General features: G+C 39.1%; 1 protein-coding gene across 4 annotated transcripts in view; it reads right to left on the bottom strand.

Moving 5' to 3' along the window:
• Window positions 1-18911, bottom strand: part of CTTNBP2 (cortactin binding protein 2) — a 442954-nt gene that overhangs the window by 330056 nt on the left and 93987 nt on the right. For all 4 annotated transcript variants that reach the window (XR_002340261.1, XM_021078653.1, XM_021078654.1 and 1 more), the window contains one exon: window positions 1285-1385. Coding sequence is in view for 2 of the 4 variants with exons in the window: in XM_021078653.1 (XP_020934312.1) it covers window positions 1285-1385 (101 nt within the window). In the remaining 2 variants the exon portion in view is untranslated. The remainder of the gene's footprint in view (window positions 1-1284; window positions 1386-18911) is intronic.

Here is an 18911-nt window from a genome sequence, read left to right as displayed (position 1 = left end):
GAATGGACTTCCCCTCATCCTGAAAATTCATTATTTTATTTATTTTTTTTTCCCCACTCTTCTAAGGTCGATCCTGCGGCATATGGAGGTTCCCAGGCTAGTGGTCTAATAGAGCTGTAGCCACCAGCCTTTGCCAGAGCCACAGCAACTAGGGATCCGAGCCCCATCTGTGACCTACACCACAGTTCACAGCAACGCCGGGTCCTTAACCCACTGAGCAAGGCCAGGGAGTGAACCGCAACCTCATAGTTCCTAGTTGAATTCGCTAACCACTATGCCACAATGGGAACTCCTGAAAATTCAGTCTGTACTAAGTATGAGGCATCCTTTGAAATTTAAGAGATAAATATGTCTAAAAGGATCTGTAAAGAACACAGTAAATTTATACTGTGTTCTTTACCAGATACATGTGTTGAAAATGTATTTAATTTTTTAAAAAAGGTTTAAAATAATCTAAAAAAATAATGAAAAACAGGATTGTTTAAATATTCCAAATTTCTGAGATTAATCTACTGGAAAGAAATTATGCTCCAGTACTCTCAAAACATAAAATTGATACAGTGTGAGGAACACTAAACGTCCCAAGCAGAATGGCTGTACTCAAATTTCCTTCTGCCATCTACTAGCTCTGTGACCCTGCACAAGTCACAATCCCTCTAAATCTCATTTTCCTCATCTGCGAAATGGGGATTGAAAACTCCCCCGGGGAACTGTTGAATAACAAACATGATAATGTAGCTAAAAGTGTATTAAGCACATATATAAGGTATGAAATAAATCCTTCATATCACTGATATAGAATATTGGGATGACCCAATGTGACACTGAGGATCCCAGAATTCAACATCTAAATTTTCTGTCATGAAATTTCTAACTGACAGTCTGTTGGGAATACACCCATTTTATGGCAATAGATATCTCTGTCATCGGTACTTTAGAAGGCAGGGCTAGATGGGAAGGTATGTGGGGAAAGGTGGGAGTCCATTGGCCTTTTAAAAATATGCCTGAGGAGATTACAAGTTCTTAAAGTTGGCAATTCTTGCACATATAAGGGGTGGTATAATCACTGGCTTCTGGGGAGAGGCAACATAGTAAGTTTTTTTCTTAACGATCACATTAAGATGGCAATATCAAATGGTACAAAGGAGAAGTCCACATGTTAATGAATTCAGGATTGATTGTCATCCATGGCACTCTATTCAAACATCAGTAAAGGTCTTCAGGAGTCTAGCTTTACAAAACACAAGCAAACAAATGAAGACAGATTGGCTGTAAGCTACTTACTAGTTTTCCAGGAAGAGAGGGCAAACTGATCCCGGGTAACAGCCCTTCTCTCAAACTCCTGACATTAGAATCCTCTGGGAAGCTTTCAAAAGTCCTGATGCCTGGGATACAATCCAGAAAAACTAAATTAGAATCGATGTGGGTGGGACCCAGGTATTGGTATTTTTAAGGCTCCGCAGATGATTCCAAGGTTGAAAATCACATCTCTAACAGCTTTCCATCCCCAGCTGAATTAAACCCGAGTTCCTTAGCTTGGCATTTCAGTCCTGCTCTACCTTGATCCCCATTTATGTTTTCAGTTTTATTTCCTTTACTCCCAATGCCCCAGCCTAACCTGTCTGTTCTGTTCATACATTGTTTACCTACTGATGATACAGATCCCTGTGTTTACTGTCATTTATCTTACCTCTGCTTATTCAAATTACACCCATCTTTCAAAGCACAGCTCAAATGCTCGTCCTTCCATGAGTTTTGTTTTTGTTTTCTGAGGGAAAGACTTTGGACCCTCTCTCTCTGGCTGTTTTCCTGCTCTATGTATATGTCTCTCTCTTCCATAACCTCCTTTCCTTTCTCCCTCTCTGATCTGCTACATGTTCAAATGAACTAGATGTATTTTTTCAGTCTCTGATATGTTTTCATAAAGAGAGCTGCTTTGAGGTAATCTAAAACGTGCTACCTACTGAGCCTTTGACTCTATGATATTTCCCATTATAATTCTAAGCATTCTCCTGGCTATAGTCTTCAGCACAGAGATTAGCCATATAACAAGTTTATTACTTCTATGAATAATTACAAACCAATTTTGTAAAGTGCAGGCTAAGAGATCAATACCAGCTCTCTCTCTGTGACACTTGTTCTTCACTTAGGAACACCACATCGCCGGCTCTCCTCCCCTCTCATCCATTAACTCACAAAGTCTAGCAGACTGTTCCAGTGCAATGCCTCTCAAAGCTTCCCTTTCTTCTTAGTCTTGCTACCACTAACATAATTAAGTCTAGATCAGTGCATCTGAAACTGTAATATGAATGCAAATCACTTGATAAACTTCTTAAAATGCAGCATCTGACTCAGTGGGTCTGCAGTAGCCCAAAATTCTGCATTTTCAGCAAGCTTCTGGGTGATGAAGATGCTGCTGCTGTTGGTCCAAGACCACATTTGGTGCTACTAAGACCTAAATTATAGCCACAGCTTCTATTTCTGGGCACCCCACCTCCACTCTTGCCTGGATCATTATTGATGATAACAGACAAAGCAGAAAGGTTTTTTTTTTTTTGTATGAAAATGTTTATTGCCAGTTATGATCTTTTTTATTATTACTCAATGAATTTATTACATATATACTTGCACAATGATCATCACAACCCAATTTTATAGGATTTCCATCCCACAACCCCAGCACATCCCCCCACCCCCGAAATGTCTCCTTTGGAAACCATAGGTTTCTCAAAGTCTGTGAGTCAGTATCTGTTCTGCAAAGTTCATTCTGTCCTTTTTTCAGATTCTACATGTCAGTGGTAGCATTTGATGTTGGTGTCTCATTGTATGGCTGACTTCTCTTAGCATGATAATTTCTAGGTCCATCCATGTTGTTGGAAATACCATTATTTCTTTCCTTTTAGTGGCTGAGTAATATTCCATTGTGTATATGTACCACATCTTCTTGATCCACCCCTCTGTCGATAGACAGATTGTTTCAATGCCTTGGCTATAGTAAATAGTGCTGCAATGAACATTGGAGTACATGTGTCTTTGCAAGTCATGGTTTTCTCTGGATAGATGCCCATGAGTGGGCTTGCTGGATCAAATGGTAGTTCTATGTTTAGTTTTCTGAGGACTCTCCATACTGTTTTCCACAGTGGTTGCCCCAATTTACAATCCCACCAGCATTGTGCTAGGGTTCCTTTTCTCCACACCCTCTCCAGCACTCCTTGTTTGTAGACTTTTGGATGATGGCCATTCTGGCTGGTGTAAGGTGGTACCTCATCGTGGTTTTGATTTGCATCTCTCTAATAATGAGTGACGCTGAACATCTTTTCATGTGTTTCTTGGCCATCCGTATGTCTTCTTTGGAGAACTGTCTGTTTAGATCTTCTGCCCATTTTTGGATGGGGTTGTTTGTTTTTTGGTATGGAGCTGCAGAAGGGGTTTATAAATTTTGAAGATTAATCCCTTGTCAGTCGATTCATTTGCAAAGATTTTCTCCTATTCTGTGAGTTGTCTTTTCATTTTGTTTAGGGTTTCCTTTGCTGTGCAGAAACTTTGAAGTTTGATTAGGTCCCATTTGTTTATTTTTGTTTTTACCGTCATTACTCTAAGAGGTGGATCTGAGAAGATGTTGCTGTCGTTTATGTCAGAGAGTGTTTGGCCTATGTTTTCCCCTAAGAGTTTTATAGTGTCTGGTTTTATATCTAGGTCTTTAATCCATTTGGAGTTTATTTTTGTGTATGGTGTTAGGGAGTGTTCTAATTTCATTCTTTTCCATGTGGCTGTCGAGTTTTCCCAGCACCACTTATTGAACAAGCTGTCTTTTCTCCATTGTATATGCTTGCCTCCTTTGTCATAGATTAGTTGGCTGTAGGTGCATGGGTTTATTTCTGGGCTTTCTATCCTGTTCGACTGATCTATATTTCTGTCTTTGTGCCAGTACCATATGGTTTTGATGACTGTTGCTTTGTAGTATAGTCTGAAGTCCAGCAGCTTGATTCCTCCAGCTCCATTTTTCTTTTTCAGAATGTCTTTGGCTATTCTGTGTCTTTTGTGCTTCCAAACAAAATTTAAAATATTTTGTTCAAGTTCTGTGAAAAGTGTCCTTAGTAATTTGATAGGGATTGCATTGAATCTGTAGAATGCCTTGAGTAGTATAGTCATTTTGATAATACTGACTCTTCCAATCCAAGGGCATCGGATGTTTTTCCATCTATTTGTGTCACCTTTGATGTCTTTCATCAGTGTCTTATAATTTTCAGAGTACAGGTCTTTTGTCTCTTTAGGTAGGTTTACTCCTAGGTATTTTGTTCTTTTGGATGTGATGGTAAACAGGATTGCTTCCCTAATTTCTCTTTCTGCTCTTTCATTGTTAGTATATAGAAATGGCGTTGATTTCTGTGTATTAATTTTGTATCCTACAACTTTGCCAAATTCGTGGATGAGCTCTAACAGTTTTCTGGTAGAGTCTTTAGGATTCTCTAGGTATAGTGTCATGTCATCTGCAAATAGTGATAGTTTTAATTCTTCCTTTTCAGTTTGGATTCCTTTTATTTCTTTTACTTCTCTGACTGATGTAGCTAGGACTTCCAAAACTATGTTGAATGGTAGTGGCAAGAGCAGATATCCTTGACTTGTTCCTGATCTCAGTGGGAATTCTTTCAGCTTTTCACTGTTGAGAATGATGTTTGCTGTGGTTTTGTCATATACTGCCTTTATTATGTTGAGGTAGGTTCTCTCTATGCCCCCTTTCTGAACGGTTTTTATCAGAAATGGGTGTTGGATTTTGCCAAAGGCTTTTTCTGCATCTATTGAAAGGATCACATGGGTTTTATTCTTCAGTTTGTCAATGTGGTGTATCACACTGATGGATTTGTGGATATTGAAGAACCCTTGTATCCCTGGGATAAATCCCACTTGATCATGATGTACAATCCTTTTAATGTATTGTTGGATGCGGTTTGCTAGTATTTTGTTGAGGATTTTTGCATCGATGTTCATCAGTGAAATTGGCCTGTAGTTTTCTTTTTTGTGGTATCTTTGGTTTTGGTATCAGGGTGATGGTGGCCTCATAGAATGAGTTTGGGAGTGTCCCTTCCTCTGCAATTTTTTGGGAAAAGTTTCATAAGGATAGGTGTTAGCTCTACTCTAAATGTTTGATAGAATTCACCTGTGAAGCCATCTGGTCCTGGACTTTTGTTTGTTGGAAGTTTTTTAATCACAGTTTCAATTTCAGTTCTTGTGATGGGTCCATTCATCTTTTCTATTTCATTTTGGTTTAGTCTTGGAAGATTGTACTTTTCTAAGAATTTGTCCATTTCTTCTAGGTTTTCCATTTTATTGGTGTACAGTTGCATATAGTAGTCTCTTATGATCCTTTGTATTTCTGTGATGTCCGTTGTTACTTCTTTTTCATTTCTATGTTTATTGATTTGAGTTCTCTCTCTTTTTTTCTTGATAAGTCTGGATAAGGGTTTATCAATTTTGTTGATCTTTTGAAAGAACCAGCTTTTCACTTCATTGATCTTTTCTATGGTTTTCTTTGTTTCCATTTCACTGATTTCTTCTCTGATCTTTATGATTTCTTTCTTTCTGCGAACTTTAGGTCTTGTCTGTTCTCTCTGGAGCTGCTTTGGATGTAAAGTTAGCTTGTTTATTTGAGCTTTTTCTTGTTTCCTGAGGTGGGCTTGTATTACTATAAACTTTTGTTTTAGAACAGCTTTTCTCGCATCCCATATGCTTTGGAGTGTCGTATCTTTGTCGTCATTTGATTCTAGATATTTTTTAATTTCCTCTTTGATTTCTTCAGTGATCCATTGGTTGTTTAGTAGATGTTCTGGGGGTTCTTTCTCCCAGTGCCAAATCCCCACACGTGGGAGTTTGATGTGGGGCTCAGGTCTCTCACTCCTGTAGGTGAGTCTCTGTGAAACAGTTACTTTCCAGTCTGTGGGGCTTCCCACCTGGGAGGTATGTGTTTGCTTATATTGCATAATCGCCCCTCCTACCTCTTTATGTGGCTTCCTCTTTGTCTTCTAGAGTAGGATATCTTTTTGAAAGTTTCTAGTCCATTTGGTTGACGATTGCTCAGCCGTTGGTTGTAAATTTGTTTTTAGGAAAGAAGTTGAGCTCCAGTCCTTCTATCAGAAAATTTAAAGTAAGAGTTTGATCATACCTCTTTCCTATATCAACTCCACCCATCCTACCATTCCTTTCAATGGAATGTCATCACTGTCATGGTTTAGTCCAAACTCTTCTGCATGACCTAAAAGGCTTCTTAAGATTTCATTCCTCCTTGCCTCTCCAGCTTTATTTCTGTCTATTCTTTCATTCAACATAGATTTGATAGGTGCTTCTGCAATGCTCATTCCTATTTCTTTAAGCGTCAGCCATTACCAAGAGCTTGCAATGCACCCAGCACACTTTTCTTGTTTCTAAAACTTATCTGGTGCTGCTCCTTCTGCTTTGAATATGATCGTCCCCTGTTCCTCCCTGCCCCATCCTCCCTGGTTAGAGCCTCTTAATCATTCAGAACCTGCTTTAGGATCACTTCTCCTGGAAGACTTCCACTTGCCACACTTAGGTGCCCCCTTCTCAATGTACTCATAATGTCTACTTTGCACAGTACTGGATCAGAGTAGGAGCTCAGAAACCACTTGAATTGATCAACAGCACTTATGACTCTGTAATATATGGACTCTTTGACTATTTCCCCATAGTAACTTTCTTCAGGGCAGGAATAATTACTTATTCTTTATCTCTAACAGTGCCAAGGCAACTCAGTAAATATTTGTTGAGCACATGAGTTATGAGTGCATAAATGAATTAAAAGGTGATCTAAAATCCCAAAATCATAGATGCAAAATTATGAATGGATCAAAATGCTATAGCAGGAGAAACTAATAAATTATAGAACTCAGGCATGGGCTGGGGACAAGCAGGAAAGACCAATGTTTAGTTTGTAGGTTTCTATGGGGAGTAAAATATGGGTAAAATTCCTTGATATTCTGGTTTGGTAGAAATCAGAGGCAAGTGTAAGTGTATGGGAACAAATACTTTTGAACAAAGGAAAGAGAACCTACAGTGAGAAATTCAGCCAAAAATCACAGTTTTCACAGCTTCCAGATGTTCTCTTTAAAAAATCCTCCAGCTTTTAAGTATTAACTACCTAGTAGCATGGTTAAGCAAATGTGTTATCAGTGAGGGAGTGTTTCAAAGGGAGAACCAAAGCAAGGCGATTTGAGCGCATCTTTTATTGAGCCACAATTATAGCCACATGTTTTGAAGAAGGGAATTGTCATATAAGAAAACACACTCTCATATTTTGAACTTTCCTCTCAGTCTTGATATATTGTGTATTGAGAATTTTCATGTGCAGGATTCTGTATTATTAAAAAAAAGTGATTTTTCTGGTGAATGTATGCCATTAAAAAACAACAGTCAAAGACCAGGCTTTGCCTTCTGGTAGTTTAAATTGACACTTGACATAGCAAAGCAAAGAAATAAAGCTATAAATGCTGTAATAGAGGGAAGGGCAAGCAGTAGTGGAGCATAAATGAGGAGACTCTCATTAGATCAGGTATCAGGGAACACTTCTTGAAGTCCAGGCAGCAGAATGAAAAAAACTCTTAAAATTTTTAAAATAAAATAATCCAACAAACACAAAAATCCAAACTAACCAATCAACCAAGAAACCTCATGTTTAAAAAAAAAATTCTCAAAGATTTCAAGGACAAAAGACAAGCCTATTTAAAGAGGTCTGAGAAAAATATTTAGAAGTTGCTTGTTTCTAACTCTTCCCCTTTTGTCTTGTCTCCTCTGTCTTTTACCCTCTCACAAATTTTTCCCTCCTATGCCCTCATCTTCTGTCCCTCTTCCCTTCCCCCAGCCCTCTCCAGCCCTCCATTCTCTAATGTCCATTAGTAACTAATATGGAGTGGGGTATGAATGAAGGCAAGATAAATTCCAACCAGATGATGGGATGGGTGAGAGGCAGATTCTGAAGCAGGAGATTAATCTCAGTCTCTGAATCCTAAGATTTCAGTAGGGACAGGAATTCAACCTGGTCCTGGCACCCAGCCAGATGCCAGCCTTTCCCTCTTCAGCTTCAGGGCCCTTGGTACTTGGCAGATAAACAGATCCAGTGTTTTGACAGGGATCACACAGGGTATCAAATGTAGGCAGATCTAGAAGGACCATCTCTCACCAATCACCAAGACTTAGGCACCGAACCACCTTCTCAGCCACCTGTGTGAGCAGATTGGAAAAGTCTAGACCTTCCTAGTTTATCCACTAGGCTTCTATTTTTATACACTTAAATTTTACATACTTAGTGAACATTTTATAAATTTTAGTATTTGAAGCATGCTAAAATTTAGTTTCAGTGATTTAAAAAATAAGGTAGATTCTGAATTTTAAAAAATGTAAGGTATTTTCATAAACATAAAAATGTCATTGCCATGTGGTTCTGCAATGGCATACTTCTGAAAGTAACTTTGTATCCTGGATTTTGGCAGGTAATCCATACTGATGGAGAAAGTTTATAAATTCTCCATTCTCTCTGAACTCATTTACAGTAGAGTTAAGCAAAGTGTAAGTAAAATGCTTTCTAGATAAATATAGATATAAATAAAAACTGTAGATTTTCTATATTGTAGAAAGCCATAAAGAGATATATTTCTAGTTTCTGTTATAACTGGGTATTGTTAGTGTAAGAAATGTTATTTGGAAAACTTCTTTTTCTTTTCATATAGAATTCTTCTATAATATGGATAATAATTCAATCCACAAAATAAGGTGGAACCTCCAAAACAGAATATTTAGGCTAAGAAGAGATAAGTTGCCAAGGATATAACCATGGCGGGGGGCGGGGGGTGTTCTAATGAGGAACAAGAGAATACAACTACTAGTCAGGGGGATAGGAAAGAACCAGAATTTAATCATGCCATATAGATCAGGAAGGAGAGACTTTTAAGACAAGTAAACACAGGAAGTAGCCTTGAATTCTGCATTTTCAAAATATTAACCCTTAAAATTACCTCTTAAAGTCCACTGCTTGGAATTCAAGGACTGTCTACATAAGAATGGCTCTCCAAGATTTAGAAATCTTTGCAGCTTAGGCTTTTATGTGTGAAATTGTCATTGTTAAATAGAACAAAGGAAACAGGGCAGAAAACCTAACCAATCCTAGTTTGCCTCTTGTTACTACAACTCTTGTAGCATTTAATCCAGTCCTTCCCCTTGTTGAGGTTTAATGTTAGATCACGAGGCATCCTTTCCTCAAAGTCCCTTTCAACCTCCTCCAAATAAGGGAGCTCTTCAGGGGTGAATCTCATGTTAGGAAGCAGGAAGAGGACCTGCACAGGCAGAGAGGAGAGTGGCAGTAGCCAAGGGGGACACGTGGAGGCTCACCCTTCCCTCTTCTTCACTCACAGTCACTCTCCCTTGGGGCTTTGAAGCTCTCTGGTGGCATTTACCATATGACCTGAGGTTAAGAAAGATGTTTTAAAGCTTCACTTGTGGTCAATTTTATTTTTAAATCTCTAAGGATGTTTCTCTGTGAGTAACTAATACAGTCACTTTGATATTGCCTGATGCAATCAATCCTGAGAAAAGTCTGCTCCAACAAGCTGGTTGGTTGGCCATAAGAGAAAAAGAACAAGAGAATAGAAAGGGAAAGGAAAGAAAAGTGAGGAAAGTGTGCACTTTGTGACTAAATTGTCATCTTTCTATTGATAATGTAGCTGAAACAGACACACTAGTTATAAACAGCAATCTTTGACCTTAGGGTGTGTCTGCACCCATCCCATCCCCATCCACACCACTCAGCCATACTCAACAAAGGGAATTTGCTTGATTCTGGATCCCAGGGCCCTTGATGGAAATCATCAATCTCCTGCTGGTAAGGAAGGCATTGCTTTATTTCTTCTCTCAATGAAGTTCAGGTATTAGATTAGTTGGAAGTAAGTCTATCCTAATGGGTTATTATCTCTGCAGGCAACATTCTCCTTGACAAAGTGCTTAACCTGAATGCAATTCTGCTACATAACATTGCTCCATCACTGAGTCAACACATTTACATATATCAATACAAGTAAATCTCTGTCCACATTGAGTTTTCATCGATGCCAATAAGCGAATTAATTTCAGCTTTTATCACAGCATGGGCCAACCAGTAAGTATTAAAGCTACTTATGAAATTAGATTATATTTTTTGAATCTTGGACATGTAAACCAATAACTCTTTAACTTTTCATTTTAGATTCACTCATACCATATGTCATTACTCAAAATGAACAAAGTCTATTTTTGGTCTCATGGGAGCTTTGAACACCATGCATTATTGCATGTTACAGCACCTGCAATTATTTAAGGTAGAATCCTCATAAAAATAAATCCACATGATTAGCTAAATTTTTCAGTTTGATGAAGCTTTGTTATTTAAGCCAGTAACTTTATTTCAACCACATTAGTTGGAAATTTGGGGAAATAAAGTTCATATTCTCCATCTTCCTAAACATAAGGTAATATGGTAACCCTTTAGGAACATTATAAACACAGTAAAATTCTGCTTATTGTCCTACCTGGAATGATGTGCCCTGATATTAACTAGCCTTATATTGATATGTTTTTATATCAATAGATGTCATTTTCACTGCTTTTCTGTGTTTTACTTCTTATCATCAGCCCCCACTTTTCATGGTCATGTGCCTGCCTGCGTTAGCCCATTTCTCCCCTTTCTATTTTGCTACCTCAGATTGAGCATCAGTTTAGAAACTAGATTTCTAATCTTAATAGAATTGTGAATACATTAACTATAAACAAATGTTGTGTAAGAAACTGACTTTTTGAAAACCACAAGCTTTGCTGCAGCGAGTATAGTATTAAGGCTCATTCTCAGACATCTTTTTATGTTCTCCTGTGCCCAGCGCATGTCTCTTCAGCCCACTCCCTTGGTGGAAAGTGGGGGATAGAGAACTTGAAGGTTAGTAGTCTCTGAAGAAATGAGTATTTCTGAAGCAGAGCTCTAAGAATCTGGTATTTGACATTCCTTGGAAATTTTCAGAGTCCCAAATGCCAATTGAAAAGCACTTATATGGGAGTTCCATCATGGCTCAGTGGTTAACAAATCTGACTAGGAACCATGAGGTTCGGTCCCTGGCCTTGCTCAGTGGGTTAAGGATCTGGCATTGCTGTGAGCTGTGGTGTAGGTCGCAGACACAGTTTGGATCCCGAGTTGCTGTGGCTCTGGTGTAGGCTGGTGGCTACAGCTCCTATTAGACCACTAGCCTGGGAACCTCCATATGCCGTGGGTATGGTCCCAGAAAAGGCAAAAAAACAAAAAAAAAAAGAAAAAGAAAGAAAGAAAGAAAGAGAAGAGAGAAGAGAGGAAAAGAAAAGAAAAGAAAAGAAAAGAAAAGAAAAGAAAAGAAAAGAAAAGAAAAGAAAAAAGAAAAGAAGCACTGATACAGGTTCATCCATTACAGAAAACAGTATAGAGTTTCCTCAGAAATCTAAGGATAGAGTTACCATACGATCCAGTAACCCCACTCCTGGGCATATATCCAGATAAAATGATAATTCAAAAAATATTTTCATAGAGCAGCAGTATTCACAACAGCCAAGACATGGAAACAACCTAAATGTCTATCAACAGAGGAATGGATAAGGAGGATTTAGTACAATTACACAATGGAATACTACTCAGTCATAAAAAGAATGAAATAATGCCATTCACAGCAACATGGATGCAACAAGAGATTATCATACTAAGTGAAGTAAGTCAGAAAGAGGACAAATACCATATATCACTTATATGTGGAATCTAAACTATGACACAAATGAAGTCCATCTGCAAAAAAGAAACAGACTCATAGAGAATAGGCTTGTTGCCAAGGGTGAAGGGTTGGGGGAGGGATGGAGTGGGAGGTTGGTATCAGCGGATATAAGCTGTAATACATGAAGGGGATACAGCAAGATCCTACTATATAACATAGAGAACTGTATTCAGTGTCCTAGGATAAACCATAATGGAGAGAATATTCTAAAAAGAACATGTGGGGAGTTCCTGTTGTGGCTCAACAATAATGAATTTGACTGGTATCCATGAGGATGTGGGTCAATGCCTGGACCTGCTCAGTGCGTTAAGGATCCGGTGCTGCCGTGAGCTGTGGTGTAGGTCCCAGATGCAGCTCGGATCTGGCATTGCTGTGCCTGTGGTGGAGGCCGGCATCTACAGCTCCAATTCAACCCCTAGCCTGGGAACCTCCATATGCCACAGTTTGGGCCCTAAAAAGACATAAATAAATAAACAAACAAATGTGTGTGTATGTATGTCTGCATGTGTGTGTGTGTGTGTGTGTATACCTGAATAACTTTGTTGTACAACAGAAATTTAACATGATATTGTAAGTCAATTTATATAACTTAAAAAAAGAAACATTGATAGAATAAGGATCTATGTATGAAAAGTGGGGCAGCATTAGTAAGGTGCTGTTAATCTCTTGGACTAACTAAAGAAAAATTATTCCATGATTTATGTGAGTTTAATTAATAGCATGCAAATGTGGTTCAATTCTTGTCACATATGGGGTATTCTGTGGTATTCAGATGCTCTCCCTGGAAACTGTATGTCTGAGGAAGAGTGAGAAAATCATGCTAACTGTGAACATTATCATCAGAACATTCTCAACAGGGGTGAAAATTGGCTCTCAGGATAAGAAAAGCTTATTTTTAAGTATAAAGCACAGATAAATATAGACAGTAGGTAACCAGATACATAGCATATTTATAGTATTAAAATTTCATAGGCAGTAGTGTCAGGAAAATAAATATGTTTAAACAGGCTCCTTGTGTGTGGGGGGGGGACAGTAGGGAAAAAAGGGGTTGAGAAGCACTGTTGTAAGATATGAATATGAGACAAGCAGCTCATAATGAAGGACAACAGGGTGCTATAGACAAGAGCAATGAGAAGCAGAGCCTGCTGAAGGCCCCAAGCTGGTTTGTTCGCCAGATGGCTCTGTCTTCCTCTCTAGCTTTCTGTCTCTTGTTCACCTACACAGCCCTTCCCTCCAGCACAACCACCTGCATGTCTCCAAGGTGGCACTCTTCTTGATGAGTGAGCACATGCAGGTCCTTTGACCTAGGATTCTTTTCTCCCCCTTCCTTACCTGCTAACTCATCCCTTAACACTCAACTCAAGCATCACCTCATCCGGGAAGCTTTCTAGCCATGTACAAAGCAACAACAACAACCACAAACACAAAAACACAAATGGAAGGAAAGCGGGATAACCTGCTAACAGGGATGTTGAGTCATTTCAGGATGCTGACTTTGAGCAGAGACCTGTAAGAAATTAGAAGGAGCCACAGGAATATTTATAGGAAAAGTGTTCCAGGTATAAACAAATACCCTGAGGTCAAAGCAGGTTTGCCAGCTTCATGAAAGCTCCATGTAACTGAACTTACAACAGAGAAGCAAAGTCCCAGGAAAGGTATCATATGGGGCATTGCAGTGTTCAAACCTCAAATTTTCTCCCAACTATGATGGAAAATTATTAGAGCATTTACAGCAGAGTACACCACAAGCCAGTTTGTGGACTTAAGCCTCCCTATTGGCTCCCATTTGAAAAATTCATTGTAAAGGTACAACAATCAAAGCAGGAAGCCAGAAGGCTAATAAGATGTTGTAGTGAAAACAGTGGTCGCTTGAACTAGTGTTAGCAACTAAGTAGGTGAGAAATGGCCTAGAATCCCATCCCCTCCATATACCTGGACACATGGAAAACTGCTCCCCAAATTTCCAGACTCAGTTCAAGTATCCCAACTGCTGGAAATGTTGTCCAGCATCCCTGATTGATTAGAATTTTCCTCCTCAAATCTAATAATTGTGTATTCCTCCATCAATGCACTTGCTTCAGACTGTCTTCCAGATGTAGGGGGGCCTCATCCAATTTGTTAAAGCCGTGAATGGAATAAAAGCCTGAGTGACAGAGAATCCTTGCTCTCTGCCTGATGGTTTTTGATCTGGGACACATACCATTGGCTCCCCTGGGTCTCCAACTTGCCAACTGCAGATCTCAGACTCCTCAGCCTCCGCAATCACAGAAGCCAACTCTACATTCACTCATTCATTCAATCTCTCTCTCCCCCTCTTCTCCCTTCCTTGCCCTCTCTCCATATATAGAGTTCATATCTTTATAACATATATAGATATAAGTATACATTTCTTGATCAATAGATATATCAATATCCTACTGGTTATGTTTCTCTGGAGAACCCAGACTCATACAAGATCTTTGAGGGTAAACTGTATTTAATCATCTTATGCTATAGACTGAGTGTTTGTGTGCCCCAAAATTCCTATGTTGAAACTCTAATCCGTAATGTAATGGTATGTGGAGGTGGGGTCTTTGGGAGGTGATTAAGTCATGAGGACAGAGCATTCATGAATGGGATTAGTGCCTTTATGAAAGATGCCAGACCTCTGGTCATCAGTAAGGCCTACGATAGTACCTGGCACAGAGTAATAACAGCCAGCATCAATGAGTTTCATTCACAATATGCTAAGCATTGTATAAATGTTATTTCACTTGATACAACAAGGTAATGTGACAGGTATTGTTATTACCTGATTTTCAAATGTGGAACCTGAGGTACTGAGAGTTTTAGGGACTTGCCCAAGATCATAGAACTAGCTAGAAAGTTAGGTACAGCAGTCCTCAAACCCATCCTTCTGAAGACAGAGACTTCCTGCTTAACCATTTGCAACTCTGCCTTGACAAATGTTTTCTTAAAGCTTGGAGAGTCCAAGTTAAGCCAAGACTAAGCTTAGATTGAATGGGTTTATCAGTAATAACACAAACATCTTATTGAGTATCTAGTGATACATCCCAATGTCTCCATGCTATAGCTTTTCTGGTACAAGAGGCACTGTTGGACTAAAATTCTATGAGGCTGAGGATCATAGGAGTACATTTCTGGGGTAATGCCAAGAGCAGGGTGGTTGGGTACTTCAGCCTCTGTGGGCCTTCAGGACTCTTTGGGGCAAAGCACACAGTTCATATTTAACTAAAATTGTCCATCCTTTATCTGTTGCTGAAACTGCTGCAGATCTACTATTAGTTTAATCTTTTTAAAAAGCATTCTGGCTTATTTTCCTAGTTTTAGTGATAAATCTGGACTCCTCTATTCAACCAAGTGTCCCTTGAAATGATTACTTGTGCTTTTAATAACTGACAAAATATGATCAAGGCACAAAGCACAATGTGCTACTGGGCACTGCCACCTCAAAGCATTTCTAGAACAGAGCCAAGTGTAAATGAATACATAAATAAATAACCAACTAAACCCATGACTTTGGCTTAACTGTCTTAGTGCTGAGTAAGCTTAGCAACCACCAATATGAAAACACTTTCCCAAGAGAGACACATGGGAAAAACCCCCACTGCCAAACATGTTGGTTGAAGGGAAGCCTAATGATTTTCCCAGCAGTTAACATCTCTTTCCTCAGGCTGAAGAATATGTTAAAATTATTTAGCATAATATTTACCTCCATTGCTCCCTACTGTGAAAGACATGAGTGTCTTGTTTTCATCCCTTTGTTCTTTTCCTTTGTTGACATTGGATGTTGGCTTTCTGCTAAAAACTGGCAGAAGAGATGTATTGGTTTTCTCTTTTGGCTCACACTATGCTACACAGACAGTCCTGTTCCAGTTGCCTCCTTTCTTCCACCCACTCCTCACTTGAGATTTCAGAAAGCCTGCTGTCTTTATGTAAATCTAATCAAGACTTCTTGAATTATTCCCAAACACTGTGGCAAACATTAAAAGTACAAAATATTAGCAGGGAGGCTGTGAGTGTTAGGACTTCAGAATCGGTGGGCTCATTTTTCTCATCTTTGCCATCATTTCAACATACAGCAAAGAGGTATCTGGTTTTAAAGAGATGCTGTGTTTGCAGATCAGAGGTAGAAGTTCACTGAGTTACTCTGAAAAGGAAGGAAAACTCTCTCTCCAAGGCCTTTTAAAGTGCCATAGCTTTTTAGTGTTGTTTGTCAAGTAGGATCTTATGGGATCTCACACTTAAAACTTGGAACATTTTTTTCCTAATGGTTGGATATTTTCTGGCCAGGGAGACCCAAAGGGGGTGGAGGAAGAAGAATAAAAGGAAAAACAGAAGCTGAGCTGGAAATATAAGTACTCACAGAAGGCTGGACCTCACAATGTTGGGAAGTTGGTGAAAGAAGGACCCCTCATCTTCACCAGCCTCTCCTTTTAAAAGGTGCCCTCTTCACCCTTCCCACCCAGAGGTATCATCTTCCCATTCCAGCTTCCCTACCAAAGTCTCTTTACAGAGCCCACAGAAAGTGTGACAGTGTGAAATATTAGAAACAGCATTTGATGTTAAGTCCTGGTCCCACAATTTACTAGCGTTTTTTTAGGGGAAATGGTTCAACTCTGAACCTGTCTCCTCATCTATAAAGTGAGACTCTTCTTCTGTTGTGGCTCAGTGGAAATGAACCTGACTAGTATCCATGAGGACGAAGGTTTGATCCCTGGTCTCGCTCAGTGGGTTAAGGATCCTGTGTTGCCATGAGCTGTGGTGTAGGTCGCAGATCTGGCTCAGATCTGGCATTGCTGTGCTGTGGCGAAGGCCTGCAGCTACAGCTCCAACTTGACCCCTAGCCTGGGAACCTCCATATGCTGCAGGCACAGGCCTAAAAAGACAAAAATAAAATAAAATTAGAATCTTATCCTTGTTCATGTCACAAACCTATTTTTAGGATCAAATAAAAAAAATGCACAGGTGTGTCCTATAAAATCTAACCATATTGCAAATGTAAGACATGACCAATTTCCATTTGGTTACCTTGCACATGGTGCTCAATGGGTACTCTGACTGCTAAATAACTGCATTGTCTCATTTGACAGCTATTACCATTCTGAGAGATATTTGCAATTCTATGGGGGTAAATCTGACATAATTGGAAAGAAAAACTTAACTACTAAAGGCATTCTCTTTTCAGTCAGTTGAATAATCAAATTGCATCATTAAAATCAATCATTAGATACCATGGGCCTGGTACAACGTCAATAACCTCAAACTGGAGACTGATCTGGCCATCTTAAAAAAGATGCTATAGCTAATTATGGCTCTATTACCAAATAGTTCCACCCAGTCAGTTGAACCCACAGTAAAGTCTGGATACAGAATTGAGTGCCCAGGTAATGAACACATGCCTTGTGGCAAATACTGTGGCCAAGACATCTGGGTTTTCAGGGTCAGCTGTGGTAGAGTTCTAGCATCTGGTACCTTGATGTGCTTGAGTCTGAACCTTGGAATGACTGAGAGAAATCACTGCATTTGACAGAGTCTGCCTTAAATATGACTTGACTGTGTCTTCCTCCATTAGAAATAAGAGAAGTAAGAGTCAGGTATTGCAGTAAGGACCCCTGAAATTTTATTTTTGTACAACAAAACTTGTGAGTATGAAAAAATCCTACTGCCTGTATCATTTGTCTTGAAGATAACTCCATATCAATACGTATAGATTGATCACATCCCTTTACCTTGCTGAGATATACTGTGCTTCTTTCCTACTAAGGCACCTCCATATAGCATTGAAAACTTGGAAAGAATCATTTTTAGTAGCTGCACAAGATTTCATTATAGGTATACACCACAATTTATAGATCCATGGCTTCATTTTTACACATTTCCGTAACATATTTTTGCTATACTAACAACTCTGTGCTAAAAATTCCTTTGACATTTTGATTTATTTCCTACAAAATATCCATAGTCAGGCTTTATGTTAATACTTTTGGTCATTTCCATATTCTATAAGACTTTGATTTAGAAAAATAAAAGCTTTCCTAAGAAGATTCCTTATACTTACAATCCTCAGTTACAAGAGAAACTGGAAATGAAATAGTTTCCCTTTATAGCATTCTACAAAACAGAAATTATGCAAATAAATACATTTGTCCAGAAAACATTTTGTTTCCCTTTGTTTGATCCTGTTAAAAATGAGTTTAGAGAGAACAGAAAACTATACACACTCTCCGTGCTGGCCTCCAGGACCCACTCAGGGGTCTCATCCCCACAGGTCTCCTGGTTTGTGATCTGAGCTTTAGTTTCTCTTGAGGCAGGGCTGCCTCTCACCCAATCCACCTTCCCCCTCACCCCCATCTCTCAGGAGACCCACCCCTTAGGTACATATCATGACTAGAAGGCCAATGATACAAGCCAGGTGCCAATTCACCGCATGAATTTCTATGAATTTCGTCAGTAGAGCAGAGCTGACTGACAAAACCATTGAAATAGATGATTTGATCATTAGCTGATTATCAAGGCACTTCTGGAAGTGATTCAGTCAGGCAGCAAAATCACTGAACTCACTGTCAATGAGGGCAGATCAACTCTTCAAGATTTTAAATCCTGAAGAAATCGAAAGATACGTTGCTGAAATTGAAAAAGAAGAAAACAAAAAGAAGGAACGAAAGAAAGCATCATGACAAATAAAATTGGGCTTGTGGCAATTTTTAAATTCAAATGATGGATAATTCTCAAAATGGCCTGCAGGCATTTCCATTCAATGTCTCCATACTGCTCAAGTCCTAGATAAACTTTCATTTTTTAACATTAAAAAAAATTAGATTTAGAGTCTGCAGGGTAGAAGTCTGCGGGGAAGGGGGGGAGAGGAGGAATGAGGACAGGAGAGGGGAAATGGTGAGGCGGGAAGACAAGTGAGAAAATAAGGAGAAAGGTAAAAAGAGAGGAGAAAAAGGAGTTAGAGAAATAAACTGCATCCAAATACTTTCCTCAGACTTCTCCAAACAACCCCATTTCGTTTGACCATTTTGAGGGTTTTGTTTTTTTTTAATGACATTTAGATATTGTTTGATGGATTGCTTATTGGTTAGT

Source organism: Sus scrofa, chromosome 18, assembly GCF_000003025.6.
Source record: "Sus scrofa isolate TJ Tabasco breed Duroc chromosome 18, Sscrofa11.1, whole genome shotgun sequence".
Lineage (NCBI taxonomy): Eukaryota > Metazoa > Chordata > Mammalia > Artiodactyla > Suidae > Sus > Sus scrofa.
The sequence above is the reverse complement of the archived record's forward strand: the minus strand, read 5'-3'. Positions and strand labels throughout refer to the sequence as shown.